At 38.1% G+C, this 23786-nt stretch overlaps 1 protein-coding gene across 1 annotated transcript; it reads right to left on the bottom strand.

Annotated features, from left to right (window-relative positions):
* Positions 1–6723: 6723 nt before the first annotated feature.
* Positions 6724–19426, bottom strand: LOC147728177 (uncharacterized). Its single transcript, XM_086963248.1, has 2 exons — positions 19322–19426; positions 6724–14431 (listed from the first exon to the last, which is right to left on the bottom strand). The coding sequence occupies exon 2, from the start codon at positions 14390–14392 to the stop codon at positions 7934–7936; it is 6459 nt and encodes a 2152-aa protein (XP_086819374.1). The 5' UTR covers positions 14393–14431; positions 19322–19426; the 3' UTR covers positions 6724–7933.
* Between the last annotated feature and the right edge of the window lie 4360 nt (positions 19427–23786).

Here is a 23786-nt window from a genome sequence, read left to right as displayed (position 1 = left end):
GGCGCGCAGCGCGTAACGTAAGCATAACAGGTCATGTGACTTGTTAATAAAACTTTTCATTGGTTCATTTTACTTTTGTTAATTTAATGATGAAAAGCTTGGTCATATGACCTAAAAATTACGCTTTTTATTGTTTTCGAACAATATTTTTTTTTCAAACATATGTTATAATATTCCAGGCTAATGTACTTTCCCGGAAAATTTACAACTGTCTTGCAAGTAAAATATATTCCTTTTTCGAGAAAAAGGGCGTTTCTTCCTTCCATGACGGAGCCGTTGAGTAAAAGAGATTCGGCCTGCTGTCTTAGTCGCCGATACGCCTGATTATCAGATTCTTATCGATCACTTTATGTTGCAGACATGAAAAACACAACTGCCCTTGACCATTTATCTTTACTGCGTTCCTACATATTATACCTTTTATCCGTCATGTAATTGGACTGCTTTATTTCACTTGCCTTTTACTGATTCGAAAACAGTGACTAAAAGTAAAAACTTTACCAATGTAAATACTACTACCGTGTTTTGTTTTAAAAACCTTTATTGTGAAAATGTCAGTATACAAATACGGGCCTATAACCACGTGGGCCGGCCACGGAGCAAACTGAAATCGTATATGATGAGGAGACATTTACACTGTAGAAGAACGTAACGAGCGGGCCATTAGGTTGCAAGAACAAAGGTGTCTAACAGTTGCGGAATCGGTGGACGTACATTTTGTAATTAAAATAAGACAGGGCCACTTACAATAACATTTTCTAGATATACATTTGCGGGCAAGGAGTTACGAGTCCCATTTATACCGGCGCCATTTTGGGCGAGGCCGGGCAGGTCCAAGATATAGTCAAAATGTCTCCACCAACCATCGGCCAGACCAGAACCCCTTTCGGCCCTTTATGCTACAAGATGGTGTCTTCCATTCAGAAAATATTGTTGGCAGCATTTTGAAAGGAAACAGAAACAGCCGTTCTCCTAGTGAGTTTCACATTGTTACATTTAGGAAGAATGTTGAAGAGTAGTATGTGGAAAATCTGAAGCCATTTTTCTACAAACTCTCAATCAGACTTGGATGGAAAAAAAAATCCTGAAGAATGTACAAACTGAAAACCAATTTTTGTCTGTATAGCATCAACAGTAACGCTTGAGTCAGCTTTGTGTCAAGCCGCCATTTTCATTCAATCAATAGCGTCCCCCTGCACACATTCAGGGACCTGGTCGTGTCTTCAGATGAAACGGATTGTAGGAAAAGAAGCAGAAAGGAAAAGGAAAAAAGTTCCGCCGGACTTCGGGAGCCGGCCGCCTATGTCATGTGCGACCTTTGGCCACACCAGGGCAATAGTGAAGCTGCAGCAGGTGCAAATAAGCTTCAGACAGTCTTACAAGCACTGCTCAGAACTCTCAACTGAGGCACTCAACATCCAGGACTTGCCATTCGGATCTTGGCGCCTTGTGCTGGTTCCGACCTATTCACACATCGGTCCACTACTGACATCACCTCATAAGCCAACGGGGCACCCCACGCCGACTTTCGGCGCAGCATTGTAGGATGGCCACACCAGTGCGGCAACTTGCTGGACACAACATCGGGGCCATCCAGATCTCGGCGCGTTCGACTCACTGTACCGCAAGAGTGACCGCAACTCAGCTGGACACGCCGTCTTTCGGCGCAGCATTGTAGGATGGCCACACCAGTGCGGCAATTTGCTGGACACCACCTCGGTGCCATCCGGATCTCGGCGCGTTCGAGTCACTGTACCGCAACAGTGACCGCAACTCAGCTGGACACGCCGTCTTTCGGCGCAGCATTGTAGGATGGCCACACCAGTGCGGCAATTTGCTGGACACCACCTCGGTGCCATCCGGATCTCGGCGCGTTGTGCTGCCTTCGGCCTATTCGCACATCGGTCCGCTACTGACGCCGCCTCACGTGCCAACGGATTTTCTACGCTTTTTGTAGCCCTATGCCGCATAACAGGTCATGTGACTTGTTTATAAAACTTTTCATTGGTTCATTTTACTTTTGGTTTCCTAAAGATGGAAGGCTTGGTCATATGACCTAAAAATAACACTTTTCATTGGTTTAGAACATTTTTTTTCCCAAACGATGAAAGCCCCACCTTGTTTCTGGATCATTCAGACTGAAGCTGGCGTCAGCATGAGAGCACCACCATCTCGTGGCTCCGTCGTGGTCATTCCGCGAGCAATCATGGCAGCCGCTCCCCACCGGAAGCCTGCGGGAGTCGGGGGCCCCCAAGACTTTTGTAGAATCTTCACGGCTGAGGGGACGCTTTTCGAGAATGGAGCCTAAGCCCTAGCAGGCAAGCGTCCGAGTTCCAAGAAGTCCCAGGGCCATTTCAGTGGACCAGGCCCAAAACCGAGGAGCCGTCCGCCATTTTAAGAGTCATGTGGCAGCCGCCTATCGCTGCACTGCAAGAGTGGGAGCAACTCAACAACATGGTGAGCGAGACGCTGTAGACGCAAGAGCGGGCGCAACTCAGCTGGATGGCCGCCACCTGGGGAGGCCCGTTCACGCCGCCTCCCCCACGCCCCCCCCCGGGCCGCCGCACGCCAATTTTCGGAGCAGCATTGTAGGATACCAAAACCAGTGCGGCAGTTTACTGGACATCACCTGGGTGCCTGTCGTACATGTTGTGTCAGCCATGGGACACTGGACACAGTGCCATCAACATCTCAACGCGTTCTGCTGCCTTGGGACTATTCGCACAACAGACCGCTACTGACGAGGCCTCCCCCCGCACCACCCGGGACGCCCCACGCTGTTTTTCTGTGCTGCATTGTAGGATCCCAACACCAGTGCGGCACCCAGGCGACATCACCTGGGTGCCGTCCAGAACTCTGCACGTTGTGCTGCCTTGGGACTATTCGCACAAAAGACAGCTTCTAACCATTGTTGCTTTTTGCGGTGAAAAATGTTTATATGTTTTTACAGTTTTTGTTCCGTTCATTATAGTTAAAAGTTAATAAAGTTTTATAATCTTACTTTGTTGGAGTGTTATCTATTTTTTTAAAAACGGGTGAATGGGGCCTTGAATCGGGTTATTGTCATGTGTGGGCTTTGGAAGTGTGCTGCTGCAGGATCGGACATTTCAAACTCAAATGCACGTTCTTTTTCTTACCTTTCCGAAGCATGGAGCGCAATAGCAGGCAGAGAAAGGGTGATGCACGTGTTGAACACTACCTGACCTGGCAAGTTGCTGGCAGTGCCCCCCCGCCCGCTCCTGAAAGAGGGCACACACACACCGCCGCCCCGAGTACTTCACAAATCTTTAAAAGACCATGCGCTTGTTCATGAGGCTTAAATGGTTTATCACCTCTTCTAGAACCCCTGCATCAACCCTCTGACGTTTCCTGGAAAAATTACCATGTAACACAATACCAAGCCCTGTCAGCTGAAACCCCCAAGGAATCGTGGGGCATATTATCAAGGGGGTTTATCTCCGCTTTTTTGGCTTTAAAAGCCATGAAAGCGGAGATAAAATTATCTCCCTATTACCAAGCTGTCGCTAACACCAGTTAGTGACAGCTAAAAGGAGATAGCGACCATCTTGGGCCCCGCTTTGCATGTCAGTGATACTTATCACTAATGACCTGCAAAGTGGGCGTGCCAAGATGTTAGCGACTGGAAACAGTCCCTAACATCGCTATCTCCTATTACCAACTTTTGGAGATATTCGCGCTAAGCGCGAATATCTCCAAAATCTAACACCTGCCCTGAGCAGTTCTTAGCCATGTTATCCAATGGGAGGTGGATAACATGGCTAAGAGCATTTGCTCGATAATACATGAATATCGCTGACTTTTCTGCGATAATAGCAAGGTTTATCTGCGATAAAAATCGCCGATGTGCGGCGATAATTTTTGTCTCTAAACAAGTTAGAGACAAAAATTATCGCTAGTTGTTCGTAATATGCCCCCGGGTTTTTGCTTGCAGAAATCGTGAGGCGGGAGACTAGCACTGAAATCAGTAGTCTCACGCCTGAATCGGGAGGGTTGGCATGTCTGAATTCTCTACAGCTGGGGCCATAAACTACATCCGCAGGGGTAGGTGATAGCCTGGGACCAGCCTGGCATCTAAAATGGCTGCTGTGCACGACAAAATTGTGGCATTGGAAAAAAGGCAAGATGGCGCAGCCGCTGGAAGAGATGTATCAACATATATCAGCCTCCTCAGCCACCCTCAGGAAACATAGGGGATTAGGATACGTCTCCCGCACCCCCTTATACCTAGTAATTTAATTAACGAAGCACAAAATGGCGAATTCCCGTTTCGCTACCAGTTTGCGGCCCAGTTCGCGACCCGTGAAGCGCTTCTACCGTGAAAAATCATTTTTTTTTTATTTTCCCCACGGGACCCTTTAATAACCCCAACAACATTCCTAGGGGGTCAAGAGGGGGATACCTTGCCCCCTTTCATTAAATTCCCCCTTCGTTTTTCACCTCTTCTTCTCTCTCGATCCTACCGAGAGATAAGATGGCGGCCGCTCCGGACTGTTTAGAATGTTGACAGACACCGGAGAGCCAATCAGCTTTCTGCGCGCAAAGTTCCGAAACGCGAAAAGTAAGCGGACCGGATCGCTGCCCGGAGCGCTGTTACAGATATATATCTTGATTTAAACGTTAATTTCTCAAAATCCACTGAAGCACATATATTGAGACCTAGCAAAGGCACATCGGGCTAACAGTCCCTACAATTTTGCCAAGTTTCGTGCAAATCCATTCAGCCGTTCGAGCTAAAAGTGAGTCCAACCGCCCTATGGAAAACTCAATGTAAAAAACGCGTTTTGGGACCCCCCTTTTTTCTCAGCCCCCCCTTGACGAAACCCCACCAAATTTTCAGGGGCTGCTCAGAAACAAAATGTGCCATTTTCCGTCCACAAACGCCAAAGTTATTAGACATAGAATTTTCAAAAATCCCATAGGGAATTAATCCTAACTATATATACCTACTGGCGATAGCCAGTAGGTAATATATATATATATATATATATATATATTTTTTTTTTAACACTCTCTCACTCCGGTAAGGCTGAAAACAGGCCAGCACACAGGTATCCGATTTGGTGTATTTTATTGCAACCCCGTAACCCCTAAAAAAAAAAAAAAAATGTAGATATATATATATATTCACTGAAAAAACCATAGGTTTCACACCAGTTATAGTTAGGAATTAGCATTTAAAAAACCTTACAAATTCACTGAAAAAACCATAGGTTTCACACCAGTTATAGTTAGCTGGAAATTTTACTGATATAAAACCATTGAAATTCCCACGTTATAGTTAGTCGGACTCACTATAACTTGCGCGTACAATGCACTGCTGATGACATCACATATTACATCACTCATGACATGGTCAGTGACATCACTCATGACATCACTGATGACACCATCCAGTGAATATGTGTCTTTCTGAAAAATAAATATTAGTGAGTTATGTTTAAATATTTAAATACATATATTAGTGTTTCACTTTGTGTATAAGTGGCTACATGTGTTGATAAGTAGCTACATGCGTATGTATATGGGTTATTTGATATTTTTATTAGTTTTAGTATGAGTGTCTATATGGTTTGGTGGAGGTATTACTTAGCACATAGATGCATGAGTGACTGACTCTTTGTTTGTATGTGTTTTGAAGACAGCATATGTACAGGACTGTATGGGTGGATGAGTGTCTATATGTGTTTGTTAGTGAGTGAATGACTGTCTCACTAGTGTCTTTATCAGTAACTACATATGTTTTAATCTAGTATATATGAATATTGATGTATATAACTGAGTATATGTGAGAGTAAGAGATTGTAAGATTTCCTGTTTAAATAAGTATGTGTTTCAATAAGTGATTGTTTAAGAGAATAAATATGTGTAATTTTCAATAGAAGTAAGGTGGAAGTGTGTGTATAACTCTATATTCAAATAAATGGTTGTTCAATAGTTTATTTGCACGTGTGAATATGTGTGTGAGTAACTTTTGGATGAATGTCGGTGTGTAACAGGATGTATAGGTGTATCTCTTCATATGATGAGTGAGTATATGTATGAGTGACTATATAGAACTGTTGGTGAATGAGTGGATGTGTATATAGATAGTGGAAGTACAGAATTGCTTGTTGTAACTGATATAGGTATGTCCATTTTTTAAAAATTTCAGTTTCTATTTTTGAATATGTGTCTCAAGGGTTACTTTACACTGAGAGGAGGTCTGTCACTATGTCACAAGGATGGTGTCATCAGTGATGTCATGAGTGATGTCACTGACCATGTCATGAGTGATGTAATATGTGATGTCATCAGCAGTGCATTGTACGCGCAAGTTATAGTGAGTCCGACTAACTATAACGTGGGAATTTCAATGGTTTTATATCAGTAAAATTTCCAGCTAACTATAACTGGTGTGAAACCTATGGTTTTTTCAGTGAATTTGTAAGGTTTTTTAAATGCTAATTCCTAACTATAACTGGTGTGAAACCTATGGTTTTTTCAGTGAATTTCATAGGTTTTTTTAATGCTAATTTCTAACTATAACTGGTGTGTAACCTATGGTTTTTTCAGTGAATTTCATAGGTTTTTTAAATGCTAATTCCTAACTTTTTATACAGACTCATACCTATGTGTTTTTTAGTGAATTGCTAAAGTATGTTTTTCTAAAAATGAACACTATAATGTATATTGAGATAATATTTTTAATTTAAAATATTTTTTTTTTATATTTCACTTTGGTGCGCTTTCGGTGCGCGCACCCGTGCGCGTACCGTCAGCGCACTAACAAAAAAAAAGAAAAAAAAAATGAAGGAGGGACTGTGTAATAGATAGTAAGACAGATAAAAAGTGTAAAAGGAAGTAACTGAGAAAAGAAAAATGAATAAGGGAGCAAAAGAAAGAAGAAATAGGAAGAACACTAAAGTAGAGGTTAAGGGAGAATATAAATGAATATTGAAAGTAAAAAGAAGGACAGTTAAGTATGAGAATGACAGGTAGTGACGGGATCAGAGGAAAAGAATAGCAGCGATTGAGGGAAAGTAAATATCAGTGAATATAAGTAAAGAGGGGTGAAAGAGGGTACATATAAGTGAATAAGGGCAACACATGGGGAGTAATAGAGAGAAAGAAGAGAGAGAGTAAAAGAAAGACAAAAGGAAGAACTAACTGAACTACAGTACAATGAGTGTGAAAGAAAAAAAAATGGAGAAAGAGAAAGAGGGTTAGGAAACTAAAGCAGTGGTACTAAGAGAATATAAAAAAGATAAAAAGTGGTGGAAGGAACTGAGGAAATGCAGATAGTTCCTATTAGATTAAGAAGTTGTGAATGAAGTACAGTAAAGAAACAGCAATGAAAAAAGATTGTAAATTATTAAAGAGAGGTAAATAAGGGTGAAAAAGAAAATGAGTGCATAACAATGTGAACACAATATAAATTACATAATGCAAACTACACAATAACTTCTACAATATGTTACATTATTTATTTTTGCTGTTCTCAGAATATATTGAATTCCACTTAAATTAGTGAGTTCAAAGTCTTCATCATATAACAGCGGGAAAAAAAAAACACAATCTAAAAGATTGTGTTTAAAAAAACCCATTCAAACATACATCTCATATATGTACACTAATCTTTGATTCACTTACTTTTCCATGAGGCCAAATAGAAGATAGTGAAGGTCCTTTTGGTAGAAAAAAAGTCTGCTGTTCCTTATGAGTTCCATTTCATCGACTTCCTATGAAAAAAGATCTAAAAACATCATACCATACACAATCCTCACGGCCAATTTGTGTCTGATATATCGGTATTTTTTACTTTGAGATCCACTTAAAGTATCTACATGAGATAAATAATTTCAAATATTAGATTAACTAACTAACTAACTAACTTTTATTAACTATTCCCGTCTTCAAAGGCCAATTCCCTTTACTAAAACTTTGGTTTTAAAAACACTAGATAAGAATTTGTAGAGTCATAAGGCAAACGTTGTTTATAAGTTAAATGAGAATCATTGCAGTAACTCCATCCATTTTCAGATTTTAAGTAGCATGTATAATGTCCTGAGGTGGTCGAAGGTCCATCATGATAAATAATAGCTTCAGTTGTAAAGGTCCTTCCAGAAATTGATAACTGAGAAGCCACAAAATTTTTGATAGAAGTTGTCAATTTAGTTCCATCAGGTCTACATCGTTGGAAAACTAAAATGATATACTGCCCATACCTTTGTATAAATAATGTGGACAGCATTGTACAGTTACATTGGGTACACACCATATTATGATCTGCTGCTTTAACTAGATTTTTAAAAGACACTGATTTACAGTCTGGTAAAGTCAAATATATAAATCTTTCAGTGTCTATTGTAGTAGTACTTGATAAACTACAATTGTGGCAGTCATGCTGCCATTGATAAGAAAGACTGAAAAGATTATCTACATCTACACCTTCATCTTCCAAAACACCAAACATATACATTAAAAATTCCTGACAATCCTGCTGAATGTTCTGTGAAAATTTATCTTGACCAGAACACAAATCTAAAATATTTCGAATTTCTGTTACACTTTCTATTTGTGCTGTAACACTGCTACATTTCTGAAACACAGAATTCAATAAACCACACAATCTTTGATCCCGATTTTCAACAATCTGTTCTTGTAAACTTTTAAGAAAAAAAACAACATTAACCACTACATTAGCATAGCAGTTGACACCAGAACTGTTTTCAAACTGAAATCCAACAACATTTTCTCCACAATTCTTTTTCTTCCTGTTTTCAATTACAGTTTTCTCTACTTTTTGTCTTTTTGCAACTACCTCACTACAATTATCCTCATTTCTTCTTTTTCGGCCTACCACACGTTTTTCAAACAGAGGATATTGAGGCAAATGTGGAGCATACTCTCTTCTTAACCTATTGTATTCTTTAACACAATCTAGATCGGCAGAAATATTTGTCTCATCACATGCAATCAAATACAATCCTGATAAAGTTCTGACTCGAGATAATGCCACATATGCCATACCCTCTTTAAACACAGATCTTCCAATGTTCACCAATGCACTATCTACACTTAAACCTTGAGATTTATGAATTGTCACTGCATACGCCAAACAAACAGGAAACTGTTTTCGGCGAACATATAAGTCTTTTACAAGTAAAAATCTAGCAGAACAACGACTTATTTGTTGTACTTGTTCAATGCCATCAAATTTTATTTTTAAAAATTCAATTCCATCTCTATTTCTGTAATTCACAAAATCAACAACATAACCCATTGCTCCATTTACCAGACCGCTTTCAACATTTAAATTCCTTCTCAAAATGATACGACAATTTAAACACACATTCAGAGTCTTTTCAAAACCAGCTGTTTTTGAAATACTTTTCTCCAATGAATGCAATTTAATTTTCAAATTTTCTGACAAAACAATTGTTGCACCCATATGCTCTATTTTATCTATTGCTTCTAGTTTCACAATCTCTTCATTTTCTAAGTCTAACATTTTTTGGTTGAAGATGGAACATTCTTGCAGAGTTGGCATCAAACATATCCCAGATTTCTTCTCAGTCATTTTTTTAAAAATATTCTCTGGAAGAATGTTTTCATTTGGATACAAATTTGAAATTAATCGACTATGCAAAGCTTTTTTCCCTTTCTCAGTCATTTTTCCAATTCTTACATCTTGTAGAATATTTTTATAATCTTCATCCTTGGCCTGTCGCATATTTTGAAGCAGTTCAGCATATTTAAAATTTAGCCATATATTAACATTTCCAATGCTTCCAAGGGACTTCCTGGTATCTTCATGCGTGAGCATTTTAAACACTGGTTGTCCTTTTACTGGAGTCAACTGCAATAGATCTCCAAAAACAATAATGTGTTTTCCTCCAAATAACACATCATAGTCTGTTTTAAGAATTTCTTGCATTCTCAAATGCACAAAAGCAAGCATTAGATTTGAGACCATGCTTACTTCATCTATGATAAGAAGTTTCATTTTCTTCAAGACTCTTGAAACTTCAGAACACGCATCTCCAGATAGCTTGTTGTAATGCAATTTATTATCATGTTCAACTGGCAGCATCAATAAACGATGTAGAGTAATCCCTTTAATGTTATGTGCTGCCAGACCAGTTGGAGCAGTTACAACACAAGACAGTGGTGAATCAGTCCTTTTCTGCAGATAACTTGCAACGGCTTTAATTAGAAAACTTTTTCCTGTCCCCGCTTCTCCACTTACATACAGTCGGACAGGGTCAAATAATATACATGAGCACTCTTTTTTCTCATGTCTGAATCCATGTTCAATCTGCTCTGTGACTTCATCATATATCTTTTTCTGCTCAATGTTTAGTTGCGTTACCAAATCTTCTAAGTTAACTCCATCCTCTTGAGCTTGTTCCATAGCTCTTTCCACCTCATCCATGGCAGTGGCAGCTTCATTTTGGATAATTGGTCCTCCTAGTGGATCCTGGCTCAATGAAGTAGAACTCTGACTATCTTGAGAACTGTTTCTAGCTATCTCTTCAGCAATTGTGGTTTCTTGCTCCATTTCTTCATTCAACATTTGCAGATAATTTAGAAAAATAGGACATTCTATGGTATCCTTAGTTGCATTAAAAGAGTCTTCATAACAGAGAAAATCTCCAAGTAGTTCCTCTTCTGTACGCCATGGCTTAAAGAGTTGCAAAAGAGCTAAGTAGTAAAATTCTCTTTTGTCTGGAACTTCACAACTCAATTTTCGATGATTAATCAAATGGCCTTTTTTCTGCTTCACTAGACATCCTTCATAGCCAATGAGTGCATATTTTCCATTATTGATATCTTCTGTGATGTTCCTCTTATAACTGTAGTTTTGAAGAACTTCATACAAACATGTGTTCTCAAGGTGAGTACTTCTATTTGGATAGTATGTATCCAACATATTTGTCTTCAAAATATCTGTACTGTTTGGTTCTTTTTCCGCCAAATATTCAATTTCTTGTACAGATTTCAAAACTCGGTTTCGTGTGGCAGCAAGACCAAGACTCACCCAAATGATTGTTCTTGATTTGGCATAGAGACTTGCTGATGATAACCGATCAGAACATTCATATGCTCCAATTTCTCGATGCGACAACATCTTCAGACTGAAACTGTATAATTTCTTGCTTAGACTCTTTTCATGTGAAATGTCCTCCCACATTTCCTTCAGTTCTGTCTTTTCTTTTTTGGTGATGTAAGATGTCACATATCGAGCCACAGCAATAGAGTTGTCAGCAACGAACTGAATATCCATGTTAGCATTCCACATGGACAAAATCACTGGGTTGTAATCGTTGATGTACTTAGATTCTTCATTTCTTTTCAAATTATATGTGTTTTTGGGAGATTTTCTCGTCACAGTATGTCGTAGAGATGACATCAAATTATTTACTCTTCCCTTAGAAATCACTGGTCGAGGAAATGCAAAACGACATTTCGTGTAGTACTTTTCCTTGTTTTTAAATTTTCGACGACAGTACTTTCCACAACGATGAGATTGAAAACGTAAAACTTGTTGCCTTAAATTGTTTTCTTCAGTAGATTTTGGAACAGCACATGTTGAATACTCTTCAATGAAACTCATCACTGTTTCATCTGAATCTGTTCCAAATTTGGGTGCATCTTTAATCCACAACAACATATGTATATGAGGAGCACCTCTCGCTTGATATTCCTTCCTCCAAAAGAAATCCAAAACCTCTCCAAGGGGAGGATTTTTTTTGTTGGTAATAAAAGACATCATAGCTTCAAATCTATGATTAAAATATCTGCAAACATTCACTGGATCTAAAGAACACAGTTCTCCTGGTGTTTTCAATTCTATATTTGGTATGTTTTCATTTGCCTCTCGTAGAAATTGAAGTAAATCGTCCCATGCATACTCAGCACAGCTAAGAGTGAGGAACCATGTAGGAGTTCCTAAGTTTCTTAGCATACATTTCAATTCTCCATGACGACGAAACCAATACTCATTGGTTCCACGTTGACATGCCATGAGATTGATTAGCTGAGATTCCAAAATACTGTCTTGCAGATTAACTTTCTCCATAAAGTCCCTTGCACATACATTTTGCAAATGAGGTCCACTTTTTAATATATGATTAACTGCATAAGAAAGCCCAGACAAATCACTTTCAAACAGTAGATGAAATAAATATGGAATGCATTGACGAAACCTTGGATCTTCTGCATATAATCTTAGAGTCCGGTATTCAGCTGCAGGAATTTGAACTGGTCGATCATCATATCGTCCACCACAACCTGTTGGAAATAATTGTGGAAAACAACGAGCTTCCAAACTTTCTTCCCATACACTAATGGGACTTCCTTTTGCTGCCTTCATTTGAAACAAGTCAATTGCATTTCCCATTACTTCTTTGGAATGCAAAGGATGAACAGTATAATGTTCATATATTTCTTCAGTTCTAGACACATCAACTTTTTCAATTTGACCAACTGAAGAATCACTATCTTCTTCTGTAGCTGTTTCCTCAACTCCAACACTTACATGTTTGTAGTACTCATTGTTTTTAACTAAATACAACGTTGCCTTCTTGACTTTTTTAACATCCACTAAATCTTGCCAAATTTTCTTACTCTTTGTTGGAACCCCATTAACTAGAATAACTAAAGGATCTTCTTCTGCTCTTTCTACACCAATTGTATTAATATTTTTCTTTACATCTAGAGGCAAATAAACAACTCTTCCCTTTAATCCTCTCAGTAAATCTGATGGAGGCAATTTCCCTGTCTTAGGCTCCATGCGTACAATAGCCTGAAAAGGATGGACACATTGAATCAAAATAGATTCATAAGTATTTAGATCCATCAATTCAGAAGGAATATCTATCAACTGAAGATTATTATAAACTGCTCTTGCAGGCATTCTATTTTCATTTAATTTTTTCAAACAATAAGTGCAAATACGCTGATCCAAACTCAAATCAAAAGAATTCTCCACCAACAAATAACTTACAAAATCCTCCCATTCACTATTATTTTCCAATTCACTTTTTGCATATAAATCAACTAACCTAGTCTGAATTTTATAATGAGTCCGTCGACAACACACACAAGTTACATTAGGCCTCTCACTTGATTTCACCTTAAACTTGATAATTTCCTCATCAAACTTTTCAATACTTGAAATTTGTCCATTATCTTCTGCATTACCATCCATTACTATATCTATTTCTACACTGTCCTCTTTGTTCCCAAAATAACAAAACTCAATTTCTTCACAAATAGTCTTCACATCCACTTCAGATCCATGCAAAAGAGCACTATTTAACTGTTTAAGCTTAAGTGCAGGACTTTTTGCATAATACAACTTCCTCACTAATTTCCTTACGTTATTATGATGCACTGCTAACATCCTAAAATGATGAAAAACACTCCGACAAACTTTTCTAGAAAGACATGCTAGTGAATGCCCTTGCAAACCTGTGCTTTCTCTCACTCTGCAAGGATCTAACTCTTGCAGGATCTTCATTTTTTGTTTGAGACTTTTTTTACTATATGTACGTAAGAAATTTCGAAGCAAATCAATTGATTCCTGTCGCACACTACAAATACTACTGCATTTCCATGTGTACACTGGACCCTTAGTACGTCTCCCTAAAACTTCATCAGCTAACACCTCTTCTGCATCTCTAGGTACAAGTTTCTCTTTTTCCATCACACAACTATCTTTCACCTCATAGGCACGACCACTGGTGTCAACCGCATGCACCAAATCATTTTCCTGAAAGTAACTCTCCTCATTAAAAAAAGGCTCAGAACTTGAACTATGCATCCATTCACCAGAAAATACTTCACAAAAATTACTCCGATTAATAATTCTTTTCCATCTACTGTTCGATTTGAAAACATCCATTGCCTTATTAAGTATCCTAATTCTATTGATTATTAAAATAAATAATTTTTTCTTAACTTCAAAAGCCTGATCAACAATCTTTTCTACACTTTTCTTTTTCTTGTAAAAAGCAGCTTTTAGTTTAATTTTCTTTTCATTTTTTAGCAAATTTAAAACTACCCTATTGCGAAACATTCGCCTACGAATGTCCCTAAAAACATTTACTCTTCTATTGCTAACCATTCTCTTCTCTCCTGGTCCAATGGAAACATTTTTTGTGGGCTTCTCTTTCCTTTTTAGATTTGTTGACTTTTTCTGTATATTCACATTAGCAATTTCATTTTTTTTCCTACGACATATGTTACGAAGAAAAGACTTAATTGGCTTACCAGAAGCTTTTCTGGTGTTTTTTGAAGTAGTTGTTGAAGAGGATTCCATAAACTCTGTTGTTGATGTTCTCCTTTTCCGTATGGTATTTTTGATATTTCTTTGCCTTGAAGGCATTTTTGCTTGCTTTTCAGAAGTTGATTTGAATCTGTTGTTCTGTTAAAAAAACACATGAAAGACCACTATTAGCAAACAACAAAGTAATGTTAAAAAGCAAACAATATAAACAATAAATTGCAACATATTTAAGTTTATACAATAGCAACTCATGGCTTTATTTTTAAAGGCCTTGCGCCACCAGTGCGTCACTTATTACCCATGTTTAAAGTCAAGCATCAGCTGCACATGCCATTCATAAATAAGGGCCAAATGCAAATACCAATCAATTGCACCCAAAAATCGATTTTTCAATAACATGTAAGAAACACTGCGCAAAACCTAAGTACAACCACTCAATATCATCAAACAAAGTCAGGGTCTGATTTATAAAGGCCTTGCGCCACCAGTGCGTCACTTATTACCCATGTTTAAAGTCTTGCATCGGCTGCACATGGCAATCATAAATAAGGGCCAAATACATATACCAATCAATTGCACCCAAAAATCGATTTTTGAATAACATGTAAGAAACACTGCGCAGAACCTATGTACAACCAATCAATATCATCAAACAAAGTCAGGGCCTTATTTATGAAAGCCTTGCGCCACCAGTGCGTCACTTATTACCCATGTTTAAAGTCATGCATCAGCTGCACATGGCAATCATAAATAAGGGCCAAATACATATACCAATCAATTGCACCCAAAAATCGATTTTTGAATAACATGTAAGAAACACTGTGCAGAACCTATGTACAACCAATCAATATCATCAAACAAAGTCAGAGCCTTATTTATGAAAGCCTTGCGCCACCAGTGCGTCACTTATTACCCATGTTTAAAGTCATGCATCAGCTGCACATGGCAATCATAAATAAGTGCCAAATACATATACCAATCAATTGCACCCCAAAATCGATTTTTGAATAACATGTAAGGAACACTGCACAGAACCTAAGTACAACCACTCAATATCATCAAACAAAGTCAGGCCTTATTTATGAAAGCCTTGCGCCACCAGTGCGTCACTTATTACCCATGTTTAAAGTCATGCATCAGTTGCACATGGCAATCATAAATTAGGGCAAAATACATATACTAATCAATTGCACCCAAAAATCAATTTTACAATAACATGTAAGAAACACGGCGCAGAACCTAAGTACAACCAATCAATATCATCAAACAAAGTCAGGGCCTTATTTATGAAAGCCTTGCGCCACCAGTGCGTCACTTATTACCCATGTTTAAAGTCATGCATCAGCTGCACATGGCATTCATAAATAAGGGCCAAATACATATACCAATCAATTGCACCCAAAAATCGATTTTTCAATAACATGTAAGAAGCACTGTGCAGAACCTATGTACAACCAATCAATATCATCAAACAAAGTCAGAGCCTTATTTATGAAAGCCTTGCGCCACCAGTGCGTCACTTATTACCCATGTTTAAAGTCATGCATCAGCTGCACATTGCAATCATAAATAAGGACCAAATACATATACCAATCAATTGCACCCAAAAATCGATTTTTGTTTAACATGTAAGAAGCACTGTGCAGAACCTATGTACAACCAATCAATATCATCAAACAAAGTCAGAGCCTTATTTATGAAACCCTTGCACCACCAGTGCGTCACTTATTACCCATGTTTAAAGTCATGCATCAGCTGCACATGGCAATCATAAATAAGGGCCAAATACATATACCAATCAATTGCACCCAAAAATCGATTTTTGAATAACATGTAAGGAACACTGCACAGAACCTAAGTACAACTACTCAATATCATCAAACAAAGTCAGGCCTTATTTATGAAAGCCTTGCGCCACCAGTGCGTCACTTATTACCCATGTTTAAAGTCATGCATCAGTTGCACATGGCAATCATAAATTAGGGCAAAATACATATACTAATCAATTGCACCCAAAAATCGATTTTTCAATAACATGTAAGGAACACGGCGCAGAACCTAAGTACAACCAATCAATATCATCAAACAAAGTCAGGGCCTTATTTATGAAAGCCTTGCGCCACCAGTGCGTCACTTATTACCCATGTTTAAAGTCATGCATCAGCTGCACATGGCAATCATAAATAAGGGCCAAATACATATACCAATCAATTGCACCCAAAAATCGATTTTTGAATAACATGTAAGGAACACTGCACAGAACCTAAGTACAACCACTCAATATCATCAAACAAAGTCAGGCCTTATTTATGAAAGCCTTGCGCCACCAGTGCATCACTTATTACCCATGTTTAAAGTCATGCATCAGTTGCACATGGCAATCATAAATTAGGGCAAAATACATATACTAATCAATTGCACCCAAAAATCGATTTTTCAATAACATGTAAGGAACACGGCGCAGAACCTATGTACAACCAATCAATATCATCAAACAAAGTCAGGGCCTTATTTATGAAAGCCTTGCGCCACCAGTGCGTCACTTATTACCCATGTTTAAAGTCATGCATCAGCTGCACATGGCATTCATAAATAAGGGCCAAATACATATACCAATCAATTGCACCCAAAAATCGAATTTTGAATAACATGTAAGGAACTCTGCACAGAACCTAAGTACAACCACTCAATATCATCAAACAAAGTCAGGGTCTTATTTATGAAAGCCTTGCGCCACCAGTGCGTCACTTATTACCCATGTTTAAAGTCATGCATCAGCTGCACATGGCATTCATAAATAAGGGCCAAATACATATACCAATCAATTGCACCCAAAAATCGATTTTTGAATAACATGTAAGGAACACTGCACAGAACCTAAGTACAACCACTCAATATCATCAAACAAAGTCAGGCCTTATTTATGAAAGCCTTGCGCCACCAGTGCGTCACTTATTACCCATGTTTAAAGTCATGCATCAGCTGCACATGGCAATCATAAATTAGGGCAAAATACATATACCAATCAATTGCACCCAAAAATCGATTTTTGAATAACATGTAAGGAACACTGCACAGAACCTAAGTACAACCAATCAATATCATCAAACAAAGTCAGGGCCTTATTTATGAAAGCCTTGCGCCACCAGTGCGTCACTTATTACCCATGTTTAAAGTCATGCATCAGTTGCACATGGCAATCATAAATTAGGGCAAAATACATATACTAATCAATTGCACCCAAAAATCGATTTTTCAATAACATGTAAGGAACACGGCGCAGAACCTATGTACAACCAATCAATATCATCAAACAAAGTCAGGGCCTTATTTATGAAAGCCTTGCGCCACCAGTGCGTCACTTATTACCCATGTTTAAAGTCATGCATCAGCTGCACATGGCATTCATAAATAAGGGCCAAATACATATACCAATCAATTGCACCCAAAAATCGATTTTTAAATAACATGTAAGGAACACTGCACAGAACCTAAGTACAACCACTCAATATCATCAAACAAAGTCAGGGCCTTATTTATGAAAGCCTTGCACCACCAGTGCGTCACTTATTACCCATGTTTAAAGTCATGCATCAGCTGCACATGGCAATCATAAATAAGGGCCAAATACATATACCAATCAATTGCACCCAAAAATCGATTTTTGAATAACATGTAAGGAACACTGCACAGAACCTAAGTACAACCACTCAATATCATCAAACAAAGTCAGGCCTTATTTATGAAAGCCTTGCGCCACCAGTGCGTCACTTATTACCCATGTTTAAAGTCATGCATCAGTTGCACATGGCAATCATAAATTAGGGCAAAATACATATACTAATCAATTGCACCCAAAAATCGATTTTTCAATAACATGTAAGGAACACGGCGCAGAACCTATGTACAACCAATCAATATCATCAAACAAAGTCAGGGCCTTATTTATGAAAGCCTTGCGCCACCAGTGCGTCACTTATTACCCATGTTTAAAGTCATGCATCAGCTGCACATGGCAATCATAAATAAGGACCAAATACATATACCAATCAATTGCACCCAAAAATCGATTTTTGAATAACATGTAAGGAACACTGCACAGAACCTAAGTACAACCACTCAATATCATCAAACAAAGTCAGGCCTTATTTATGAAAGCCTTGCGCCACCAGTGCGTCACTTATTACCCATGTTTAAAGTCATGCATCAGTTGCACATGGCAATCATAAATTAGGGCAAAATACATATACTAATCAATTGCACCCAAAAATCGATTTTTCAATAACATGTAAGGAACACGGCGCAGAACCTATGTACAACCAATCAATATCATCAAACAAAGTCAGGGCCTTATTTATGAAAGCCTTGCGCCACCAGTGCGTCACTTATTACCCATGTTTAAAGTCATGCATCAGCTGCACATGGCATTCATAAATAAGGGCCAAATACATATACCAATCAATTGCACCCAAAAATCGATTTTTAAATAACATGTAAGGAACACTGCACAGAACCTAAGTACAACCACTCAATATCATCAAACAAAGTCAGGGCCTTATTTATGAAAGCCTTGCGCCACCAGTGCGTCACTTATTACCCATGTTTAAAGTCATGCATCAGCTGCACATGGCATTCATAAATAAGGGCCAAATACATATACCAATCAATTGCACCCAAAAATCGATTTTTCAATAACATGTAAGAAACACTGCACAGAACCTAACTAAAACCACTCAATCTCATCAAACAAAATCAGGGCCTCATTTATAAAAGCCTGGCGCCACCAGTGCATCACTTATTACCCATGTTTAAAGTCATGCATCAACTGCACATGGCAATCATAAAAAAGGCCAAATAAAAATACCATTCATTTGCACCCAAAATCGATTTTTAAATAACATGTAAAAAACACTGCGCAGGACTTATATACTAACATACAATTTCACTTCTAAAACATAACTATCTGCTTCCAAATATTCTCCATAGAGAAAATAAATCTCTATCTAAATTAAATGAATCATTACTTACCTTTAGAAATGCTTTTGGAGATTGAAAACAGTGTCAGACACACACACCAATTTTTCTTTAGCAGAGGAAAAGGTGTGCTCTCAATACACTGAAACCAAGACTGGCATAGAAAATCTCTATCTTTGTACACATATGCCTTAATTCAACCAATGAAAACTCTTCCCTCACTATTTTCAAACCAACACCCATCCCCCTCTCAAACCTTTCTATCTGTTACCATAGCAACTCCCTCCTAACTGAACTCTAAGGTTCAAAAGTTTATCTTACAATGTTGCAAATTAACTCAGCAAGGATGTTTGACCTGTGAATACAGCAGCCTATACAGGGTATTTTTGCTTTTGGTGATTTTTTTTAAACCATTCAAATTGCTTCTTTCACACAACATAACCATACACCCTAACTTTCAGTTTTCAACTATCTGAATCCACCAATCATTGCTAGTGATTCAAGAGCACAGAAACTCCACAATTATTTTTTTGTGAACTCCTACTGTTCCAACTGCCATTTCATTCCCACACTTCATCTGACTGGACCAGAACCTTCTCACATCATGTACTCTGTTTGGGTTATTGGACATAGCTACATCCACTGGGCTCAAAGGTATGCAGCTAGCAGAAATTTTCATAACCTTGATTTATCAAATGTGGAAATCAAGTGGATTGGCCACAGAGGATTAAAATGTCACCAATTGATACCATTGGTGAAAACCTTTTTGCATCTGCCAGAACCTGACCTTATAATTGTGCACTGTGGTGGAAACGATCTAGGCACATTAACTGGGGTAGGTCTGGAAATGCTATTAAAGGACACCTTTCATCAATTGATGATACTTTTTCCCCACACTGCCTTGGTATATTCCAATATATGCCAAAGACAGAAATGGAACTGGTCCAACCAATTTGGTCCACAATTTGAGAAAGCACGGAAACATGTAAATAAATCTGTTTCTGCTTACATGAGAGACTATGGAATGGGTTCATTATACAATAATAACTTGCGTTACAACATGCAAGACATCTACAGAGGAGATGGAGTGCACTTCTCAGATGAGGGGAATAGAATATTCCTCCTGAATTTAAGAATGTGTATTGGAACCTACTTGTAGGTACCTAAATCAACCACAGAACCCAAAAGCTCTTTTCAGAGCTACCCTAACTCTGATCATTCAAAGCGTTTATTTTTTTCTAACTTTTTTCACTATTTTTCACCAAAGTACGCGTACGAGAACGCTTAAAGGTGCGCGCACCAGGCGCTTCCCCCGTGGAAAATTAAAGAATTTTTTTTTTTTTTTACGTTTATGAGCCTCCTAAGCCCCCCTCAGAAAACCTAGAGGGTCAAGAAGTCTCTACAGTTCCCCCTTCTATCCATTCCGAACATTGTTTACCCTCCATCTTGTGTCTCGATTGTTCCGAAACACAAAATGGATGACTCCCGATACGCTGCCCGTGCGCGTACTTGAGCGCGCACTAGTAAGCGCAAAATAAAAAAAGGTGGGAAAGTAATTTACGGAAAACCCAATGGAGACACTTTCATCAAATATAGAATACGCCCTACTACATAGCAGTCCCTACCATTTGCCCAAATTTGGTGAAATTCCATTGAGACATTTAGGCTACAGGCCTGTCTAAATATCCTGAGGTAAATTACATGACAAAAACACACTTGTAATGTTAGAATTTACAACCAATTAAAAAGTATCTCTCATTTTCTACGATTTTTTCCTGTCGTTTGATTGGTTAAGTACAACAATATATATAAAAGAAGAGAGGGAAACACAGCCATTTTGACTACTGCTTCCTGAAGTACACTTGAAAACAAATTTCACTGTCAACTTCAACTAATTTCTCTAAGGTAACTTCTAATTATGGAAGTATATTGTACACATTAAGTTTATTTCTTAAAAAATATTCTGTTAGTGATATGCTATCCCTCTTTAATAGTTAGAGATAGACATAGACTTCTCTGTAATAGTTATGGATTGAGTTAGGCTTCTCTGGTATACTAGCTCTACTAATATAGTTAATTTATATGCAATTTACAGAAAGAAAATGGAAGGAGAAAATAAGGCAAATGATACTTCTATCAAAGTAAAGGTGGAAAAACCAGAAGATGAAAAAAAAGAAGTTGATTTCATGGATGACTCTTTGGATGAACAGTTTATAGAATGTTTGGAAGAAATTGAATCATGTACATATAATTATGAGGAAATTCCGGACAATATTATGTTAGAAATTTTATTAAATTATGAAACAGAATCAGAGGAATAAATTTATCTTTAATAATATCAATTGTATCAGACAATATTCTTTTTTATATGTAATTCATGAAGTATAAACAAATAAAAAAAAAAAACAATTCATAAACATACAATTTTTGAAGTGATTATTTTTCCATAGTACCCTCCCCGATACGCTCCCCCGTGCGCGCACCAGGCGCTTCCCCCGCTCCCCCGTGCGCGCACCAGGCGCTTCCCCCGCGAAAATCGAAAAAAAAAAAAAAATTTTTGAGGCCCCGCGGGGCCCTTTAATGGCCCCCATATCACACCTAGGGGGTCAGGGGGGTCTACCCTGCCCCCTTATGGTCAATTCCACCCTTTGTTTTTGCCACCTCTTATGACTAGATTTTACCGATAGACAAGATGGCGGCCGCTCCGGACTGTTTAGAATGTTTACAGACAACTGAGAGCCAACCAGCTTTCTGCGCGCAAGTCGCGTGTCGCGCCGGGAGCGCTCACGGGTGCGCGCACCCGAGAGCGCCTATAGATATATATATTTTTTTGAACGTTAATTTCTCAAAATCCACTGAAGCACATATCTTGAGACATAGCAAAGGCACATCGGGCTACCAGTCCCTACAATTTTGCCAAGTTTGGTGGAAATCCATTCAGCCGTTCGGGCTAAAAGTGAAATCGACCGCCCTATGGAAATTAACATGGGGAAAACGCGTTTTGGGACCCCCCTTTTATCTCAGCCCCTGCTTGACGAATCCCCCCCAAACTTTCAGGGAAGGACCGGACCGCCATGAGACCATTTTCCTGAAAATTTCAGGCAGATTCGACAACCGGCGCCAAAGTTATTCAAAATAGAATGTTGAGATTTAACATTGAAAATTATCCTAACTATAACTACCTACTGGCGACCGCCAGTAGGTAATATATATATATATATATATATATATATATATATATATGTATATATATATATATATATATATATATATATATATACATATATATATATATATGCTGGATAATCACAATCCTTGAACTGCAACAAGCTTAGCAACAGAACAGATGCAGATCACAACGTGGAGTATTTTGCAGTGCCTTTATTTCAATGTTAGTGCTTCCATAAATCAAAAAAGCGAGGGCCCAATTTATATATATATTCACTGAAAAAAACATAGGTTTCAGAGATGTTATAGTTGGAAATTAGCATTTAAAAAACCTTAGAAATTCACAGAAAAAACATAGGTACAAAACCATAGAAATTCCTCTGTTATAGTTAGTTCTGCTAACTATAACTTGCGCACCCGCAATGCACTGCTGATGATGTCTCATATTAAATCATTCATGACATGGTCAGTGACATCACTGATGACATCTCAAATGATATCACTAATGACATCACTGATGACATCATTCAGTGAATGTGGCTTCGTTTGATATTTAAATATGTATTAAATACGTATACCAATCTGTATTAAAGATTGAGTGGATATATAACTGTCTGGATGGAGGAATTAGTAGCTGTCTGACTCTCTGTTTTAGTGAGTAATTAAAAGTGTCTCACTTAATACATGGATTAGTAACTAAACTATGTGAATGTGTGCATCACTATCTCTGCTGTTGTATAACATGCCGCATCAACTGGTCACTAACTACATGAGTATGTATATTAGGTATTGATCAGTTGGGTGAGTTTGTATGGGACACTGAGTTTGTGTGTTGTTGGATGGGGTGTGTGTAACTCTATGCATAGATGTGTGAATGGTTGATTGACTAGGTGTATAGGTTTAAGAGTACATGTGAAAACAGTTGTTTGGGTGACTGAGTATATTTATTTGTGTGTTCGTGACTGCTGATGTGTCAATGTCTATATATGTGTATAAGTGCATTTGATAGTTTTCTATTAATTAGTGACTCCATGTACAGGTGATTCTGTTGTTGTATGAGTAGTTGTGTGTGTAGACTAAGGAATCAGTGAGTGGGTATGTAGTAATTGGTATTGGTGTGTCAATGGTTTCAAATATGGTAATCTGTATTTTACAGTGAGTGATAAAAGGTTATAGTAGTCTATTATGAGGTGTATCAGATTGTCATGTGGATGCTGTCATTAGTGATGTCATCAGTGATGTGTTTTGAGATGTCATCAGTGATGTCACTGACCATGTCATGAATGATTTAATATGTGACATCATCAGCAGTGCATTGCAGGTGCGCGAGTTATAGTTAGCAGAACTAACT

The sequence above is a fragment of the Lissotriton vulgaris genome, chromosome 3_1 (genome assembly GCF_964263255.1).
Source record: "Lissotriton vulgaris chromosome 3_1, aLisVul1.2, whole genome shotgun sequence".
Lineage (NCBI taxonomy): Eukaryota > Metazoa > Chordata > Amphibia > Caudata > Salamandridae > Lissotriton > Lissotriton vulgaris.
Note: the sequence above shows the minus strand (reverse complement) of the source record. Positions and strands in the feature narration are given on the sequence as shown.

What these genes read in the sequence shown, in the direction of transcription:
- LOC147728177 (XM_086963248.1), bottom strand. Translation starts at nt 14,392, where the DNA reads ATGCCTTCAAGGCAAAGAAATATCAAAAATACCATACGGAAAAGGAGA.